We start from the raw sequence: 21,748 nt of genomic DNA on the forward strand, positions 1-21,748 counted from the left end.
CACACACACAGCGGGCACTGTAAGGGTGCAGGGCACAGCGGGGGCGCCCTGGGCAGCAATAAAAACCTCTAGGGACACTGGCCTATAAAGGAGATACTGCGGAGGCAGTATATTAATAAACCCCCGCCAGTATAAATAATTTGAGCGGGACCGAAGCCCGCCGGTGAGGGGGCGAGGCTTGGTCCTCCAGCACTAACCAGCGCCATTTTCTACACAGCACACTGCAGAGAAGCTAGCTCCCCGGACTCTCCCCTGGTGAACAAGGTTGCAGAGGGCAAAAAAGAGGGGGGGGGGGCACATTTTATTGGCGCAGTGAGTGTATTTATTTATATATATATATATATATATATATAAAAGCGCTGAATACTAACTGGGATTTTATTCCAGTGTCCAGTGGCGCTGGGTGTGTGCTGGCATACTCTCTGTCTGTCTCTCAAAAGGGCCTTATTGGGGGGACTGTCTCCATGTAGATATATCCCTGAGTGTGTGGGAGTGTCGGTAGGTGTGTGTCGGCATGTCTGAAGCAGAAGGCTCATCTAAGGAGGAGGTGGAGCAGATGATAGTGGTGTCTCCGTCGGCAACGCTGACACCTGACTGTTTTAAATGCAAATGTGGCTTTATTACATAAGATATTGGACAAATCAGAGTCCAGGGATAAAACAGGGAGTCAATCAATGGCTTTGACTGGGTCACAGGGCCCTTCAGGGTCTCAAAAACGTCCCCTGTCCCAAGTAGCAGACACTGATACCAACACGGATTTTGACTCCAGTGTCGACTACGATGATGCGAGGTTAAACCCAAGGGTGGCCAAAAGTATTCATTATATGATTATTGCAATAAAAGATGTTTTACATATCACAGATGACCCCTCTGTCCCTGACACGAGAGTATGCATGTTTAAGGAAAAGAAACCTGAGGTAACCTTTCCCCCATCTCATGAGCTGAACGCGTTATTTGAAAAAGCTTGGGAAACTCCAGACAAAAAACCTGCAGATTCCCAAGAGGATTCTTATGGCGTATCCTTTCCCTGCACAGGACAGGGTTCGGTGGGAATCCTCGCCCAGGGTGGACAAGGCTTTAACGCGCTTGTCCAAGAAGGTGGCGCTACCGTCTCCAGACACGGGCCCTCAAGGATCCTGCTGATCGCAGACAGGAAACTACCTTAAAAACAATTTATTCACATACGGGTGCTTTGCTCAGACCGGCAATAGCATCGGCTTGGGTTTGTAGTGCGGTAGCAGCTTGGACAGATACCTTGTCAGCTGACATTGATACCCTAGATAGGGATACCATTTTATTGACCTTAGGTCACATTAAAGACGCAGTCTTATATATGAGAGACGCTCGGAGAGACGTTGGGCTACTAGGTTCAAGAGCCAATGCCATGGCGATTTCTGCTAGGCGAGCACTGTGGACCTACCAATGGACGGGTGATGCCGACTCAAAGAGTCGCATTGCCTTACAAGGGTGAGGTGTTATTTGGGGAAGGTCTCGCGGACCTGGTTTCCACAGCTACCGCGGGTAAATCTACTTTTTTGCCTTATGTTCCCCCACAGCAAAAGAAAACACCACAATATCAGATGCAGTCCTTTCGGTCGCATAATTTCAGAAGAGGTCCGGGCTCTTCCTTCCTCGCCAGAGGTAAGGGTAAAGGGAAAAGAATGCCTGCCACGGTTAGTTCCCAGGAGCAGAAGTCCTCCACGGCTTCTACTAAATCCACCGCATGACGCTGGGGCTCCACTGAGAGAGTCCGCGCCGGTGGGGGCGTCTTCGACTCTTCAGCCACGTCTGGGTTCAGTCAGACATGGATCCTTGGGCGATGGAAATTGTATCCCAGGGCTACAAGCTGGAATTCGAAGAGGTGCCTCCGCGCCGATTTTTCAAATCGGCTTTACCAGCTTCTCCCCCAGAAAGGGAGATAGTTTTAGCTGCAATTCAAAAGCTGTGTCAACAGCAAGTGATTGTCAAGGTTCCCCTAGTTCAACAGGGGAAGGGGTACTATTCAACCCTTTTTGTGGTCCCGAAACCGGATGGCTCGGTCAGACCCATTCTAAATCTAAAATCCCTAAACCTGTACTTGCAAAAGTTCAAATTCAAGATGGAATCGCTCCGGGCAGTTATCTCCAGCCTGGAAGGGGGGGATTTTATGGTGTCACTGGACATAAAGGATGCATACCTTCATTTCCCCATATATCCCCCTCATCAGGCGTACCTGAGATTCGCTGTACAGGGCTGTCATTACCAGTTTCAGACGTTGCCGTTTGGGCTTTCCACGGCCCCGAGGATTTTCACCAAGGTAATGGCGGAAATGATGGTGCTCCTGCGCAGGCAGGGAGTCACAATTATCCCGTACTTGGACGATCTCCTGATAAAAGCGAGATTGAGAGATCAGTTGCTGAAAAGCGTGTCGCTCTCCCTGAGGGTGCTGCAGCAACATGGCTGGATTCTAAATCTACCAAAGTCACAGTTGGTTCCAACGACTCGGCTATCGTTCTTAGGCATGATTCTGGACACAGAACAAAAGAGGGTTTTTCTCCCGATGGAAAAAGCCCAGGAACTCCAGAACATGGTCAGAGACCTGTTGAAACCGAACAGTGTGTCAGTTCATCAATGCACTCAAGTAATGGGAAAAATGGTGGCGACCTACGAGGCGATCCCCTTCGGCAGGTTTCATGCGAGGACATTTCAGTGGGACCTTCTGGACAAGTGGTCCGGGTCCCATCTTCAAATTCATCAGAAAATAAGCCTGTCCCCCAGGGCCAGGGTGTCTCTCCTGTGGTAGCTGCAGAGTGCTCACCTTCTAGAGGGTCGCTGGGTTCTGGTGACCACGGACGCGAGCCTCAGAGGATGGGGAGCAGTCACACAAGGAAGAAATTTTCAGGGACTATGGTCGAGCCAGGAGGCTTGTCTACACATCAACATTCTAGAATTAAGGGACATATACAACGGCCTACGACAAGCAGAGAATCTTCTTCGCGACCTGCCGGTTCTGATTCAATCAGACAACGTCACAGCCGTGGCTCATGTAAACCGCCAAGGCGGGACAAGGAGCAGAGTGGCAATGGCGGAAGCCACCAGGATTCTTCGCTGGGCTGAAAATCACGTAAGCGATCTGTCAGCAGTCTTCATTCCGGGAGTGGACAACTGGGAAGCAGACTTCCTCAGCAGACACGATCTCCATCCAGGAGAGTGGGGACTTCATCAAAAAGGTTTTGCAGAGATAACAAGTCTTTGGGGAATTCCTCAAATAGACATGATGGCGTCACGCCTCAACAAGAAGATTCGGAGATATTGTGCCAGATCAAGGGACCCTCAGGCAGTAGCGGTAGACGCCCTGGTGACACCGTGGGTGTTTCAATCGGTCTATGTGTTCCCTCCTCTTCCTCTCATCTCAAAAATATTGAGAATCATAAGACGAAAAAGAGTTCGGACAATACTCATTGTTCCAGATTGGCCTCGAAGGGCCTGGTATTCAGATCTTCAGGAGATGCTCACAGAAGATCCATGGCCTCTTCCTCTCAGGGAGGACCTGTTGCAGCAGGGGCCCTGCGTATTCCAAGACTTACCGCGGTTAAGTTTGACGGCATGGCCGTTGAACACCGAATCCTAGCTGGGAAAGGTATTCCGGAGGAAGTCATCCCTACTCTGATAAAGGCTAGGAAGGAGGTGACGGCGAAACATTCTCACCGTATCTGGAGGAAGTATGTATCTTGATGTGAAGCCAAGAATGCTCCTACGGAAGATTTCCACTTGGGCCGTTTTCTCCACTTTCTACAGACAGGAGTGGATATGGGCCTGAAGTTAGGCTCCATTAAGGTACAGATTTCGGTCCTATCTATATTCTTTCAGAAGGAATTGGCTTCTCTCCCAGAAGTCCAGACTTTTGTAAAGGGAGTGCTGCACATCCAGCCTCCTTTTGTGCCCGCCGTGGCACCTTGGGACCTTAACGTGGTGTTACAGTTCCTAAAATCTCACTGGTTTGAGCCTCTTCAAACAGTTGAATTAAAATTTCTCACTTGGAAGGTGGTCATGTTGTTGGCCTTGGCATCTGCAAGGCGGGTGTCCGAATTGGCGGCCTTGTCTCACAAAAGCCCCTATCTGATTTTCCATGTGGATAGAGCAGAGTTGAGGACGCGTCCTCAATTTTTGCTTAAGGTGTTTTCATTGTTTCATATGAACCAACCTATTGTGGTGCCGGTGGCTACGGGAGACTTGGAGGATTGGACTAGTCAAGGCCTTAAAAATTTACGTAGCCAGGACGGCTCGGATTAGGAAAACAGAGGCACTGTTTGTCCTGTATGCGGCCAACAAGGTTGGCGCTAGGGAGGCCAATCCCGGGATCAGCGGGATCCCGGGATTCAGGACCAAAAATGCCGGGATTTGAATCCCGGGATTGGAGCCTCCAATCCCGGGATTCACGGGATTGCATTGCGTATGTGCAGCGAGGGAGGGTTGGTGTAAGTAACTCTTACTATTAGGCGGGCGGCAGGATTAGGCGGGCGGCAGCCATGTATACAGACCACGGCGGCATTTCAAATGTAGCGCCGGCCGCCAGCCAATCACAGCTGGTGGACCGGCGGCCAATCAGGGAAGCGGCCGCAGCGGCTCCTGATTGGCTGCCGGACTGCCCGTTCTGACTGGCTGACGGCCAGCGCTACAATTTGAAAGGCCTCCGGCGCACTCAGCGCGTCTTGTCCATGGCTGCCGCCCGTCTAATAGTAAGTGTAGTTTTACTGACACCAACCCTCCCTCACTGCAGTGCTCGCTTCAGCCTCCCTCCTGCTCCGCTTCCTACACCCTCCAGCGCTGCTCCCTAGTCCCTTCACTATACCAACTGTCCAGCGCTGCTCCCTAGTCCCTACACTACACCCACCCTCCAGCGCTGCTCCCTAGTCCCTACACTACACCCACCCTCCAGTGCTGCTCTCTACAGCCTTGTGCTCCCTACACTCTTTTCCACTGCCCTCCACTCCCACTTCCCTGCTCCAATCCCGGGATCCCGGGAATCCCGGGATTGAGCGTTTTTAAATCCCGAATCCCGGGATTGAAAAAACGGCCCGGGATTGGCCTCCCTAGTTGGCGCTCCTGCAGACTATTGCTCGCTGGATCTGTAACACGATTCAGCAGGCTCATTCTACGGCTGGATTGCCGTCACCAAATTCGGTAAAGGCCCATTCCGCTAGGAAGGTGGGCTCTTCTTGGGCGGCTGCCCGAGGCGTCTCGGTGTTACAGCTTTGCCGAGCAGCTACTTGGTCGGGTTCAAACACCTTTGCAAAATTCTACAAGTTTGATACCCTGGCTGATGAGGACCTCATGTTTGCTCAATCGGTGCTGCAGAGTCATCCGCACTCTCCCACCCGGTTTGGAGCTTTGGTATAATCCCCATGGTCCTTACGGAGTCCCCAGCATCCTCTAGGACGTAAGAGAAAAGGATTTACCGGTAGGTTTAAAATCTTATTATCTGTTGTGAAGCCAAATCTCCAGAAGGATATTAATACTTTAGAGACTATACAAAAAAAGGCAAGTAAAATGGTGCAAGGCCTACATCACAAAATTTACATGGAAAGACTAAAAGATCTTATCATGTAGGAGAAGGGAAAGGGGGAGGGGGGGGGGGGTGTTAGAAACTTTCAAATACTTCAAGGGTTTTAACAAGGTCCAGGAGGGAAATATACTTCAAAGGAAGAGAAATATTAGAGCATGAGGACAAGTGGAATAGTCTCCCATCAGAGGTGGAAGAGGCTAAGACTGTAGAGCAATGTAATGTTAAAGCTAGTACCCCTGGGGATACTAGTTCCCAAGGTTGAGAACCACTGCTCTAAGTGTATGATTACATATTCAAGCCAGGTATTTTAATAATTTACATATATTATTAACATTTTGTGTAAAAGTACAAAGTTTCCATCGGCACTGAAGGTGGGATTTTATAATGACTTGAAGAGTTTGTCTAGTTTTGGCAACCTCCTGTTTGCACTATATGGAGGGACATGCCTGGCATGAGTCCCATACTGAGTACTTTTTTCTCAATTTTACTTCTTAGTGCACATATAGCTACTTAGGACACATATACAGTAACAGATATATAGCAATGTAGTACACATACAATACACATATAGATACTTAGTACACATATATCTACTTAGTACACATACAGTACACATATAGCTACTTAGTACATATACAGTACACATGTATCTACTTAGTACACATATCTACTTAGTACACATAAAGTACACATATAGCTACTTAGTACATATACAGTACACATATAGCTATATAATTTAGGAATAGCTTTTTGTTGTAAAGAAATCAGTATTAAGTTGCACATAAAATCAAGGAATGCATGGGGCAGGTTACTTGTATCAGATTTGTCTTTCGCATTCTTGCACAGACTGCATACCCCTTCTAAAATTTGTCCACTATATCCTAAATCACAATGCTGATGTTCATGGAGTTGAGCAATTCTTTGATTCACCCACCTTTTATAAAGAACATTCAAGTGCTTTGTCAGGTACTTTGCCCAGGATGTTACAGAACAGACAACAATGAGACTTCACTACACTCTTCATATCCACCTCAGCTAAACTAACATACGTTTATTTTTTTTTACAATACAATTTTTTTTCTGTTAACTACATCAGTTACTCAACCTCTGCTTCCCATAGGCACAAACCCACTGTTTATTATGCCACATTCAGCTCTGTATGTACTGTACAGTGAAATAAATGCATAAGAAAAGATAGAAAAGATACACGGCTGTCACTGAAACAGAACAATAAGCTTTGTAGCCATGGAGAACAGACACTTGGCTTTCAAACAGTCAGTTAATTTTACAGTCTAGAATAGTAAAATGCAACATAATAAGATTTTTATTTGGGGGGGGGGGGGGGGTATATAGCTACATACTTACTATACTAAGAATTCAAAGTGTATCTACACAGTCAGAGCAGCAGTGCCACTAATTGGTTTAGAGATTGTCAAGGTTCAGCTAAACCAAAATCTAACAGGACTGTTGTCAATTTGCTCCAAAATCATAAAATGGAGTGTACAAATAAGCAGGGCAAAAAATATGATTTTAATTACCTATCAGTAAATCCTTTCCTCGTAGTCCGTAGAGGATGCTGGGGTCCACATTAGTACCATGGGGTATAGACGGGTCCACAAGGAGCCATGGGCACTTTAAGAGATTAATAGTGTGGGCTGGCTCCTCCCTCTATGCACCTCCTACCAGACTTAGTCTAGAAACTGTGCCCAAGTAGACGGACATACTTCGAGAGAAGGAAATACACAGATAGTGGTGAGATTCACACCAGCTCACACGTACAACAAAAGGAAAGCCAAGCTAACCAACTTGGAACGATTCAGCAACGGCTGAACTAACAAAATGAACCAAGTAATAATGTAGGAATATGAAGCACAGGGTGGGCGCCCAGCATCCTCTATGGACTATGAGAAAATAATTTGCTGGTAGGTAATTAAAATCCTATTTTCTCTTACGTCCTAGAGGATGCTGGGGTCCACATTAGTACCATGGGGATGTACCTAAGCTCCCAGTACGGGAGGGAGAGTGCTGAGGTTCCTGCAGAACTGATTGACCAAACTTAAGGTCCTCAGAGACCAAAGTATCGAACTTGAAGAACTTAGCAAACGTGTTCGACCCTGACCAAGTAGATGCTCGGCAAAGCTGTAAAGCCGAGACACCCCGGGCAGCCGCCCAGGAAGAAACCACTTTACGAGTAGAGCGGGCCTTAACAGATTTTGGACATGGCAAGCCAAGGACTTTGAGGTAATTGAGGAGTCAGTAGCCACTGGCACCACAATAGATTGATTGATATGAAAGGCTGACACAACCTTTGGAAGAAATTGCTGACGCGTTCTGAGCTCAGCTCTATCCTCATAGAAAATCAAATAGGGGCTCTTGCATGAAAATGCCCCCAATTCCGATACACGTCGAGCAGACGCCAATGCCAACAGAGTGACCGCCTTCCAAGTAAGAAACTTGACGTCCAAGTCCAGTAAAGGCTCGAACCAATCCGATTGCAGGAACTGCAGTACCACGTTAAGATCCCAAGGTGCCGTCGGAGGCACAAAGAGTGGCTGAATACGCAGAACCCCTTTCAAGAATGTCTGAACCTCAGGAAGAGTCGCCAATTGTTTCTGGAAGAAAATGGACAAGGCCGAATTCTAGACCTTATGGAGCCCAAGCGAGGCCTACATCCACTCCTACTTGCAGAAAGAGGAGAAACCGTCCAAGTTGAAACTCCACCACAGGAAACTTCTTGAATTCACACCAAGACACATACTTTTCCCAAATCCTATGGCAATGTTTGGACGTTACGCCCTTCCTAGCCTGTATCAGGGTAGGAATTACCTTTTTTGGAATGCCCTTCCGAGCTAAAATCTGGCGTTCAACCTTCATGCCATCAAACGTAGCCGCGGTAAGTCTTGATAGGCAAACAGCCCCTGTTGGAGAAGGTCCTCGCGAAGAGGAAGAGGCCTCGGATCCTCCAGCAGTAATTCCAGAAGATCAGCGTACCAAGCCCGTCTTGGCCAGTCCGGAGCAGTGAGGATCACTTGATCTCTTGTTCTTTTTATGAGCCTGAGAATCTTTGGGATGAGCAGAAGTGAAGGGAACACATACACTGACTGGAACATCCACGGAGTGACTGACCGCAAAGTTCCCACCATTGGATACAATGGAGCGCCAATGCGCTACATTGTATCTTGGCCGTGCGCAGCCTGACTGACAGCTCAGGAGCACACAGCCAATCAGGAGAGTGCCACGACGTGGCGCTCCCTGATTGGCTGAAGGGACCCTCTGTGACAGGAGTCACGTGTGGTCTCGGCAGTCGGGGAAAGGGGTCTCATGTGTAAACATGGGACCCCTTTCAGTGCGTGGTTCAGGTTTTTCGGTTTGTTATTTTGCCAAGTACGTGGATTACAAGCTCAGAAGAGGACCGATCTAGACTGGATTTTTGTGAGTATAATTTTATTCACAGGTACCCCATGGATTCTACTTGGAGAAGTGGACCGACCCTCGTGTGAACATAGGTAAGTATGTGTGAATGTAGGTGTGCACGTATGTAATAAAGTTTTACTTTCAAGGTGTGTGAGTTCTGTTTTTATTTGGGTATTTTTTTGTAGTAGTACTACAGGTACCAGCGGGCCCGTTTTTCCACCGCATGCTGGTACTTGTGTTTCTCCAAGTACCAGCTTGCGGGGGAGGCTTGCTGGGACTTGTAGTACTGCTACAAAAAACAATATTCTTATTTTTACACAAGGCTTTCAGCTCCCCATCCGCAGCCCTTGGATGGGGGGGACAGCCTCGGGCTTCACCCCTGGCCCTTGGGTGGCTGGAGGGGGGACCCCTTGATTTAGGGGGTCCCCACTCCTCCAGGGTACCCCGGGCCAGGGGTGACTAGTTAGTGATTTAATGCCAGGGCCGCAGGGACTGATATAAAAGTGTCCCACGGCTGTGGCATTATCTCTCTGACTAGTGGAGCCCGGTGCTGGTTAAAAAAATACGGGGGACCCCTACGTTTTTTGTCCCCCGTATTATTTGCACCAGGACCGGACGCAGAGCCCGGTGCTGGTTGTTCAAATATGGGGGAACCCCAGTCATTTCCCCCCCCATATTTTTACAACCAGGACCGGCTCAAAGAGCCGGAGGCTGGTTTTGCTTAGGAGGGGGGACCCCACACATTTTTTTTCTAGATTTTTAACACTTTAATTTTTTTTGTAAAGGTGCACAATGAAGCCCTGCACGGATCTCACAGATCCGGCCGAGATTCATTGTGTTAATGTCGGCAGTGTTTTACTATTCACTCCCGTAAAACACTGGTCGAAATTACGAATGACATCGACATCGGAAAAAACGAAAATGCAGAATACGACAGCTTAGTAAATGTGGCGTAAAAAATTCAAAAAGTTGCAAATTCACACATTCTATGTCATTCGTGTTTAATATCCCTCCAAATCGACACATATACGAATTTTAGTAAATATACCCCCTGGTATGGCGCAGGTTTTCTGGACTTTCCCTGACCTCCTCTAAAGAAGGTGGGAGGGGGTTTGGATTTTTTTAATTTTGCGGTCCGAAAGGACTGCAGTGTAGGCGAAGGATAAGATTTCCTAGCCGGTGGTGCTGCTGAGGGAAGAAAGGTTGACTTACCCGCAGTTGCTGTGGAGATCCATGCATCCAAAGAATCCCCAGAGTCGGACCTGTGAAGGGTAGGTTCTCCACACTTCTCTTGGATTCTGCATCCGCAGTCCATTGGCGTAGCCAGAGTCCTCTGAATGCTGAGACCGCCATAGAAGTAGCCCATACATTCAGCATGCCAAGGTCCGTCATGGCCTCCACCATGAACCCTGCAGAATCCTGTATGTGACGTAAGAACAGATCAATGTCACTTCTCTCCATAGTATCTAAGTCCTCTAGCAATGTGCCTGACCACTTTACTATGGCTTTAGAAATCCACGCACAAGCAATAGTGTGCCTTACTGCGATGCCATTAGCTGTGTATAGTGATTTCAGTGTAGTCTCAATCTTGCAGTCAGCCGGTTCTTTTAAAGCGGTTGAACCAGGAACAGGTAAAACCACCTTTTTTGACAACCTAGATACAGATGCATCAACTATAGTGGGGTTTTCCCACTTTTTTCTATCCTCTTCAGGAAAAGGGAAAGTAATGAGAACCCTGTTTGGGATCTGGATTTTTTCTGTGGGTGTTCCCAGGATTTTTCAAACAAAGAGTTTAACCCCTGTAAAGTAAGATTCCTCCACCTCTTCAGGTACGTTCTCAGTAATGTGTAACACATCCCTAATGGCTTCAATCATCAGTTGCACCCCTTCTGCAAGGGATGCTTTCCCCCCTTCCCCGCATCACCGTCCCCTGTATCAGAGTCGGTATCTGTGTCAGCTTGCATTATCTGGGCAAGTGTACGCTTTTGTGGGTATGTAGGTGGGTTTTTTGATGAAGTAGTGGGGGCCCGAATACTGCAAACCCTCCACAGTCTTCCTCAAAAACTGTGTCTCTTTCTCAGTTTGTGACATCCTTGTTGAAATCTGGAATATCATGCCCCTTAAAGAATCCACCCATGCGGGTTCGGATTCAGAAGGCTGAGGCATTATATTGCAGTCCTGAGTACATGGAATAGACTCCTCAGGAGAAGATAAACACTCTGCAGCACAGGACACAAAGTCCTTAGACATGGTAATGTGGGACACACACACACACACACACACACACACACACACACACACACACACGAAAATGTCAGATACAGTTTCCCCCAGAGTACCTTCAGAGAGTCACAGAGTCTAAGGAGTCAGCCACACAGTGCCCCATTGAGCAGTTATTATGATAAATGCCCGGCGCTGATTAATCAATCTTAATAGGTTGATTAGTACTAACAATGCACCTGGTACCGCAGAGGATAACTGGAGTTATGTTGATGGTCAGCGCTCCCTGTCAGCGTCTTCCTTCTATGTCGGCAGGGAGGAAAATGGCGCTGGTGAATACTGGGTCCGCTCTGAGGAGAAGCCCCGCCCCCTGTAATGGCGCGCGACTTGCAGCACAAATTTGATTATACTGGCCAGAGGTTATACTGTGCTAACAGCGGGATTAGCCCCTGTTAGCGTCTCTGACCAGTGTAGGGTGATCGCGCTGGCCCAGAACGCCCCTCCAAGCGCCTACACTGAGTGTTGCTGAGCCTTCATGGAGCGCAGCCTGTTAGAGCTGCGCTCCCACCCTTGTGCCGCCATACCCGCCGGCGACCCGCTAACCGGGACACCGGCGCTGTTCTCACCACTCTTCTTTCTACTGGCTCTGTTAGGGGGTGGCAGCCGTGCTGCGGGAGTGAGCGGTCGCCTCATGGGCTTGTGATTAGCACCCTCAGGAGCTCAGTGTCCTGTCAGCGGAGATAGAGAACCATTAACTTCAAGAGTTGGTACCTACTCCCCCATTGGTGCAAGTAGAAAAAATGTCTTACAGGTACTGTGTGAGCGTGCCGAAGACGCGCGTGCCAAAAAATGGGTGTGACCAAATGCCACATGGGGCGTGGCCAATGAAAATGGGGGCTTGATACACATATGGGGGGAGGGGGAGGTACACAAATGACCCCAATAGTGCCAGATATACATTGCCCTACAGTGCCAGATACACATTGCCCCACAGTGCCAGATATATATTGCCCCACAGTGCCAGATATACATTGCCTCACTGTGCTAGATACACACAAGGCCCTCATTCCGAGTTGATCGCTCGCAAGGCGAATTTAGCAGAGTTGCTCAGGCTAAGCCTACGCCTACTGGGAGTGTATCTTAGCTTCTTAAAATTGCGACCGATGTATTCGCAATATTGCGATTACAAACTACTTAGCAGTTTCAGAGTAGCTTCAGACTTACTCGGTATCTGCGATCAGTTCAGTGCTTGTCGTTCCTGGTTTGACGTCATAAACACACCCAGCGTTCGCCCAGACACTCCCCCGTTTCTCCGGCCACTCCTGCGTTTTTTCCGGAAACGGTAGCGTTTTTATCCACACGCCCCTAAAACGCCGTGTTTCCGCCCAGTAACACCCATTTCCTGTCAATCACACTACGATCGCCGGAGCGAAGAAAAAGCCGTGAGTAAAAATACTATCTTCATGGTAAAATTACTTGGCGCAGTCGCAGTGCGATTATTGCGCATGCGTACTAAGCGGAATTTCACTGCGATGCGATGGAAATTACCGAGCGAACGACTCGGAATGAGGGCCTAATGCCCCCAGAATGCCAGATATACATTGCCTCACAGTGCCAGATACACATTGCCCCACAGTGCCAGATACACAAATGCCCCCAGAGTGCCAGATATACACTGCCTCACAGTGCCAGATACACAAATGCCCCCACTGTGTCAGATATACATTGTCCCCCCAGTGAACGATACAGAAATGCCCCCACAGTGCCAGATATACCCCCAGTGCCAGATACAGAAATGCCCCAGTGCCAGATACACATGTCCCCCCAGTGCCAGATTTGCCCTCAGTGTCAGATACACATGTCCCCGCAGTGCCAGATATACACTGCCTCACAGTGCCAGAAACACATTGCCCCACATGGTCAGATACACAAATGCCCCCAGAGTGCCAGAAATATATTGCCTCACAGTGCCAGATACACAAATGCCCCCACTGTGTCACATATACATTGCCCCCCAGTGCCAGATATGCCCCTAGTGCCAGATACACATGTCCCCCCAGTGCCAGATATGCCCCCAGTGCCAGATACACATGTCTGCCCAGTGCCAGATTTGCCCTCAGTGTCATATACACAGTCCCCGCAGTGCCAGATATGCCCCCAGTGCCAGATATGCTCCCAGTTCCAGGTATACATGCCTACCCAGTGCCAGATATGCTCCCAGTTCCAGGTATACATGCCTACCCAGTGCCAGATATGCCCCCAGTGCCAGATACACATGTCCCCCACAGTGCCAGATATGCCCCCAGAGCCAGATATGATCCCAGTGCTAGGAATACATGCCCCCCAGTGCCAGATATGCCCCCACAGTGCCAGATATGCTCCAAGTGCCAGGTATACATGCATCCCACACCCCCCCCCCCCGCGCGCGCGCTGCTCACCGCTGCTGCTGTCCTTTGTGTGTCTGCGGGGAGGAGAGCGCAGCCTACGCCTCTCCTTCCCCTCAGTCTCCGGCGGGTACGGATGTCTTAGTTCAACTCAGCTCCGATCCATGAGCCAATCAGAGCTCGCGGTCCGGCAGCCTTGGCTGCCGGTCCGCGAGCTCTGATTGGCTCATGGACGGCGCTGAATTGAACAAAGACACTGAGGGGCAGGAGAGGCGCAGGCTGCGCTCTCCTCCCCTCGCATCAGCAGCGGTGCGGTGGTGAGCAGCAGACCCACCCGTACCCGCACACTTGTACCGCTGTACTCCCCCCTAAGTCCCACGAAGCAGGAAAGCTGTTGCCAGCAACGTTCCTGTAACTTATTCTCTAATAAAATGAAAAAAACAAGAAAACTCCTAAGAGCTCCCCTATCTGTGACCGGCTCCTCCGGGCACATTTTCGAAACGGAGTCTGGTAGGAGGGGCATAGAGGGAGGAGCCAACCCACACTATTAATCTCTTAAAGTGCCCATGGCTCCTAGTGGACCCGTCTATACCCCATGGTACTAATGTGGACCCCAGCATCCTCTGGGACGTAAGAGAAAGATGAATATGGTTAAATAGTTATGGATGAATATTCAGATCTGTATCCATCGTCATATCAAAGTTTAAAATCTGATCTACTTTGTTTATGAATTATTAATATTTCTAATCCAGTAAGGCAATATGTCCCTTGGGTCAACCAACTACAGCTGAAATCGGAGAGTGACTTCCATTTGTCACACAATTCCTACTAGTTGTCACTCTGTATATACAGTAACTTGGTCTTGGGAGTGGTGCTAAAGGAGACCAGAGCAGGCGTGGGAATTTGAGAACAGTGTAAATTGTGGTCTAACAAATGGAGGTGTAAAGTAACAGTGGCTTGTCAGACCTCAGCTGCTTGTCTACATTAATAAGCACTGCACAAATACTTCAGACTTCTGGGGAAATATCAGTAGCAGTTACATTATTGCTGGTCTATTTATTAATTTAGATGAAAACCTTCGCCCTTCTATAAAGAATCCAAAGTTGGCCACTATTCCTTCTCAAGGGCATTACAAAGTATTGGGTTGACAAAGGAGGTAAAAATCTGAGCGCTTATATACTATCCTGACACTAAGAGCAGCTTCAAATCACACTGAGGCTCCATCTGAGCATCATGCTACCATAATGTGGGTTATCCAGAGAGGATATCCTCCCTCATTCTAGACTATACCCCACAGAGGTGTGATCAAATACTAATGAGGTTCTACTAATGTGCGTGGAACCTAGAATGTATTTTAATTTGATCTTGTATTGTGTTACAAAATACATTTTGAGAAAACTGCAGTATAAATAGAAATTATCTCGCCACGTACACAGATGTCAACAAAATACTTAGCGTGGGTGATAAAGAAAATGATATCTGCATTATTTTACGACATTCATGTTAGCATCATGAATTTCACTTGCCTGCACTAATTCTCATATCACCATGTACATAATAGGGCCTCATACACATGGGCACCAGAAAGGTACAAAGCAGCTTTGCCATTCATGTCTCTATGCTGTGCCCATGCATGCAAAGAGAAAGCAGATCAGCATTCCATGGAGTTTTGCATGTCACGATTTCCTGAGGTTTCTTTGCGTAAAGAAACCATCATTGTTTGATTGTTCCTGTGTGTGCAAGTCATGTCGGAAATGCAACAGTGACTTTGATTTAAAGAGACCCCAGTGCAAACATGTAATATTATTTCTCTGTCCAGACTATAGAGAAAGTGAGGAGTTGTGTTAGCCACCTCTCTGCCATATTTGTAGACCTTTCTAGACCCAGCGCTCATACCATGCCCAGACAATAGAGGAGACATTAAAAACAGGAATACAGGTGCACATTTTGCCGCCAAAAGCTTTTACACTCCATACAGTTAAATTAAATTCTGTGTAGATAGTTGTGTACCTACCTGGTGCACACAGACATTGCACTTATCACAGAAAACCATCTCATTCCCATCCTCTCCTTCTGGTGATCGGCATACATCACAGACAACATCTTCATCATATTCAATTCCCAGCCCTTCTTCCGCCTCAATGGCAATGTTCATGTTCTCGTAGCAGAGCATCTCTAATTCTTCCAGTACCTTCTCTAAAGTGAGCTCATCCAACACTGGCATCTCTGTAGACAGATAGGTAGAAGACAGCATAGTCAGTAGCTAATACAAAGTACAATCATGGATCCAACTCAGGAGCGAATTAAGAGAGGAGGGGGCCTGTGTGAAAGTCTCCATCTGGGTCCCTTCTTTTCTCTAGACGGCAGCTCAGTACACTCTGAGCACTAGGATCACTAGGAGACCCAAGCGCTGTATAAGAGTCTACTACATATGCGCAGGTCTCTGGGAAAATAGCATGGAGGCAATTTTCCCGATGATTTTCCTACTGCGCATGCAAGAAACACATTTGTGCAACCCTGCTGTCTCCGATGTGGAACTCCAGTGAGGGTAAGTATTCAAGAAATGGGTGGGGGAGGTGCAGTGTAGGCCTCCCTAATCCCAGGGGCCCCTGTGCACCACTCACTTTGCAAGTTTGCACCCATTATAGATACGTCACTGATTTAACCCTAGTTCACATTTTCACACTGGGAATTTGAAAGCTGCTAGATCTGACAGAAAACTCAGCATTGTTGGCCAGCTGTGTGCGGAGTGCAAATGGAGCGTAGAAGACAGAAGAGAAATTAAAGTCTAATCTAAGAAAATGTGGGATACACTCTTCTACAGAGTGTATCTAACACAGTACATCAGCTACTCAGGAGGAATCCCTTTTCAATTAATAAAGTTACACATACACTTAACAAATTTATTAAATACAAATAATACAAATACAGACGATATTCAGTAAATAATTACAAATCAGAATGCAACAACTCAACAAAGACGAAAAGCACAACCAATGAAATTATTGTTATATAAGCAGTGGTGCAAGTATGCGTGTACGCTCGGGTACGGCATACCATTAAGAATTTGGCAACAGGTATGCAGTATCACCAGCAACAGACTTTGCACCTGTGACCGCCATTACCACAATTATAATGTGCCACCAAGCAAGAAGACCATGGTGCTTAGCAGAATGACGGCGCCTCCCACTTTGGCAGATTAACTGGGAGCACAACGGTGATGTCATGACATAATATCACATCACACTTCCTACTCTGGTGACGTGGCTGGCACAAAGAGTGGAGCTTGGGTGCACTTTCCTGTGGCGTGCCTTGCTGTGTGCAACAGTGCAGCTGTTTCCCTTCACTTAGCTTATGTGATTCATCAGCACTGAGTGGCTTTTGATCTTGACAGGCTGGGCATGTCTCTTGCGTCACTGTGTGGGGTAATTAATTTCTAATATATAGTAGACACTACTATATATTTTTATTATAGTAGGGGCACTACTATAGTGTATATTCCTGATATAATGGAGGCATTACTATATATTGTTATTAAATTGGGGGCATTACTATATATATTTATTATACTGGGGGCATTACTATATATTACTAGCCTTGCCTCCAGAGTGCAAAGAAACGGGGCTGTGTTGTTTGGCCACGACGCTAGTGTTATGTAGCCATTCCCCCTAGTGTCACGTGGCCACGACCTTTCACAACACATGACCACGCCCATTTTTTGGCACTTCGTACCACTAAGAAAAGATTTCTACTTGAACCACTGTATCTAAGCAACAGTTTTAGAGTTTACCAGAAAGTAATATTGATGTTATCGTGTGAGCAAACTTCCTGTCAGTAATCCCACTGAGACTGCAGTAATGCAACTTTAACAAAAGAAAACAATAGCTTCCACTAAGACGAACAGCAAATGTGCAAACGGGATGCGATCAGGATGCCAGGCTGCAGGGGAGAGGGGCGGTTAGGGTAAGGTTGCAGGAAGGGAGGGTTGGGGGGGTAGGGTTAGCCTACAGATGTGACCTCTTACATCCTTGCTGCAGTCACGCTAAACAGCCCTTCAAGTCGCACCATGACGTGGTGGGACTTGGTAGCGCCGAGAGTCTTTTATGCGTTATTTCTACAAACAAAAAATAGTCTTAGACGCAATGTAATGCAATAGGACGCACAAGCAGCTACTGCTGATTGAAATGATATGCAGCATGCCCTATATTTTTGTGTAATTGCGGCTGTATCTGCATCCGAAATGCCCCGTTCAAGAAAACGAGTTTTATGGTAAGTACTTACCTTTGTTAAAACTCTTTCTGCGAGGTACAGTGGGCTCCACAAGGAAAGACATAGGGGTGTAGAGTAGGATCTTGATCCGAGGCACCAACAGGCTGAAAAGCTCTGACTGTTCCCAGAATGCATAGCGCCGCCTCCTCTATAACCCCGCCTTCCTGCACAGGAGCTCAGTTTTTAGTAAACCAGCCCAATGCAGTAGCAGGAAAAGAGATGACAACGGTTAGTAGCCACATACACCACACTCTCACGACAGGAGAAGTGTCAGCAGCTAATGCCATACCAACCCAAAGAAGCTAAGTGCATCAGGGTGGGCGCCTTGTGTAGCCCAGTGTACCTCGCAGAAAGAGTTTTAACAAAGGTAAGTTCTTACCATAAAACTTGTTTTCTGCTGCGGGGTACACTGGGTTCCACAAGGAAAGACATAGGGGAGAGGACGCACTGTAGTGGGCACAAAAAACCGGCGTCCAAAGGAAGCATCCTGGGAAGCAGCAGTATCGAAGGCATAGAACCTTATGAACGTGTTCACAGAGGACCACGTAGCCGCCTTGCACAATTGTTCAAGGGTCGCACCACGGCGGGCCGCCCAAGAAGGTCCAACAGACCGAGTAGAATGGGCTTTGATGGTAGCAGGAGCTGGAAGGCCAGCCTGTACATAAGCATGTGCAATCACCATTCTAATCCATCTGGCCAAAGTTTGCTTGTGAGCAAGCCAGCCCCGTTTGTGAAATCCAAACAGCACAAAGAGAGAATCAGATTTCCTAATAGAAGCAGTTCTCTTCACATAGATATGGAGAGCCCGTACCACATCCAAAGGCCGCTCTTTGGGAGACAGATCAGGAGAAACCAGTGCCGGAACCACGATCTCCTGGTTAAGGTGGAACGAAGAAACCACCTTAGGTAAATATCCGGGACGAGTCCTAAGTCCGGTCACGGTGAAATATCAGATATGGGGAACTACAAGACAAGGCACCCAAATCCGACACTCTTCTAGCTGAAGCAATAGCCAGCAGAAACACCACCTTAAGGGAAAGCCACTTAAGATCAGCTGAACCAAGAGGTTCAAACAGAGACTCTTGTAACGCCTCCAAAACCACCGACAAGTCCCAAGGAGCCACAGGTGGGATATAAGGAGATTGGATACGTAACACACCCTGAGTAAAGGTATGCACATCAGGTACGGGCGCAATCTTTCTCTGAAACCACACCGACAAGGCAGATATTAGAACCTTGAGGGAGGCCAGACGCAGGCCTAAGTCCAGGCCCTGCTGAAGAAAGGCCAACAACTTGGCTGTACTAAACTTGGAAGCGTCATAATCGTTAGATGCGCACCAAACAAAGTAAGAATGCCAGACTCTATAGTAAATCCGAGCAGAAGCCGGTTTCCGGGCCCGCAACATAGTTTGAATGACCGCCTCAGAAAACCCTTTAGCCCTCAAGACGGAAGACGGGTTTGGTCCTGGTAGACACAGGGACCCTGAACGAGGAGGTCTGGGCATTGTGGAAGTAGAGTTGGACGCTCTGACGATAGGCCCTGCAGGTCAGAGAACCAGTGTCGTCTGGGCCACGCTGGGGCTATGATAAGCAGAATTCCTCTTTCTTGCTTGAACTTCCGAATTACCCTGCAAGGAGTGACACCGGAGGGAACATGTACGGCAGCCGAACCCTCCACGGCACCGCCAGCGCATCCATGAATGCTGCTTGAGGATCCCTTGTCCTTGCTCCGAAGACCGGAACCTTGTGATTGTGTCGAGACGCCATCAGATCTACGTCTGGAAGGCCCCATTTTTCCAGTAGGAGTTGAAACACTTCTGGATGGAGGCCCCACTCGCCGGCATGTACGTCCTGACGACTGAGAAAGTACGCTTCCCAATTCAGGACTCCCGGAATGAATATTGCCGATATGGCCGGTAGATGGCGATCTGCCCAACGTAGAATCCGTGAGACTTCCTTCATTGCCAAACGACTTTGAGTGCCGCCTTGATGATTTATGTAAGCCACTGTGGTGGCGTTGTCCGACTGTACTTGAACACGACGGTTCTGAATTAAATGCTGGGCCAAGTTCAACGAATTGAAGACCGCCCGCAATTCCAGAATGTTGATCGAGAGGAGATTCCTCCTTGGTCCACCGACCCTGAAGGGAGTGTTGCTCCATCACCGCTCCTCAACCTCTGAGACTGGCATCTGTCGTCAACAGGACCCAGTCGGATATCCAGAAGGGACGGCCCCTGCACAATCGTTGGTCCTGGAGCCACCAGTGCAGTGACAGACGGACCTCCGGAGTCAATGAGATCATGTGAGACCTGATCCGGTGAGGCAGGCCGTCCCACTTGGCTAGAATCAGCCTCTGGAGGGGGCGAGAATGAAATTGAGCATACTCCACCATGTCGAATGCTGATACCATGAGGCCCAGCACCTGCAGCGCCGAATGTATCGACACTTGCGGACGAGAAAGGAAGCAACGGATCCTGTCCTGAAGCTTCAGGACTTTCTCCTGAGACAAGAACAACCACTGGTTGTGAGTGTCCAACAGCGCTCTCAGGTGCACCATGCTCTGAGCAGCGACCAGGGATGATTTCTTCCAGTTGATGAGCCACCCGTGGGCTTGTAGAAACCGGACAGTCATATCCAGATGACGTAGGAGAATTTCTGGGGAATTTGCCAGGATTGACAAGTCGTCCAGATACGGCAGTATCCTGACCCCTTGAAGGCGGAGTACCACCGTCATCACCGCCATAACTTTGGTGAAGACTCGCGGAGCCGTAGTTAAGGTAACGCCCGAAACTGGTAATGGAGGTTGCCAATCGCAAACCTCAGGTATTGCTGGTGTGACACTGCCATAGGAATATGCAGGTAAGCATCCTGTATGTCCAGGGAGACCATATAATCCCCAGGTTCCAAGGCCAGAACTATAGAGCGAAGGGTTTCCATACGGAACTTGGAAACTTTCACAAACCTGTCCAATGCCTTGAGATTGAGAATGGGCCGAGAGGAACCATTCGGTTTCGGGACCAGAAACAGCGGAGAATAGTACCGACGGCGCCTCTGAGCAAGAGGCACCTGTACTACGACACGTGTATCCAGGAGGGTCTGTACCACCGAATGTAGAGTATTTGCCTTTGTCTGGTCCAACGGGACGTCTGTCCGGCAAAATCGATGAGGGGGTCGGTTTTTGAAGGCTATGGCGTAACCTCGAGTGACGACTTCCAGTACCCAGGCATCTGAAGTGGTCTTCAACCATTCCTGGGTATACCCTAGAAGCCAGACCCCCACCCCGTCATGCGGCAGGCTTATCGGTCTTGGAAGCTGGCTGACGGGCAGCCCAGGCTCTTTTGGGCTTCGGCTTACCAGGTTTGGAAGTGCGGGGTTGCTTGTTGAACGCCTGACCTTTTGCTTTACCTGAAGGACGAAAGGGGCGAAAGGAAGTACCTTTAGCCTTCGACACAGAAGGAGCGGTACTTGGCAGACAGGCAGTTTTGGCAGTAGCCAAGTCAGCCACTATCTTATTTAAGTCCTCCCCAAACAGAATATCTCCCTTGAAAGGGAGTACCTCCAGGGTTTTTCTAGAGTCCAGATCCACAGACTAGGATCTCAGCCACAATATCCGGCGAGCCAGGACTGATGTAGTAGAGGCCTTGGCTGCTAGGATACCGGCATCAGAAGCCGCCTCTTTAATATAGTGAGACGCTGTGACAATATATGACAAGCATTGTCTAGCATGGTCAGAAGAGATTTCAGCTACTAACTCCAAGGCCCATGCATCAATAGCCTCTGCAGCCCATGTTGCTGCAATAGTGGGCCTTTGTGCAGCATCCGTGAGGGTGTAAATCGCTTTCAGACAACCCTCCACACGTTTATCCGTAGGCTCTTTTAGAGACGTGACGGTAGTGACAGGTAGAGCTGAGGAAAC

General features: G+C 48.3%; 1 protein-coding gene across 14 annotated transcripts in view; it reads right to left on the minus strand.

Annotated features, from left to right (window-relative positions):
• Positions 1-21,748, minus strand: part of JADE2 (jade family PHD finger 2) — a 1,261,323-nt gene that overhangs the window by 422,822 nt on the left and 816,753 nt on the right. For all 14 annotated transcript variants that reach the window (XM_063928274.1, XM_063928276.1, XM_063928273.1 and 11 more), the window contains one exon: positions 15,578-15,789. In XM_063928274.1, the coding sequence (XP_063784344.1) occupies positions 15,578-15,789 (212 nt within the window). The remainder of the gene's footprint in view (positions 1-15,577; positions 15,790-21,748) is intronic.

The sequence above is a fragment of the Pseudophryne corroboree genome, chromosome 6 (assembly GCF_028390025.1).
Source record: "Pseudophryne corroboree isolate aPseCor3 chromosome 6, aPseCor3.hap2, whole genome shotgun sequence".
In the NCBI taxonomy this organism is placed as follows: Eukaryota; Metazoa; Chordata; class Amphibia; order Anura; family Myobatrachidae; genus Pseudophryne; species Pseudophryne corroboree.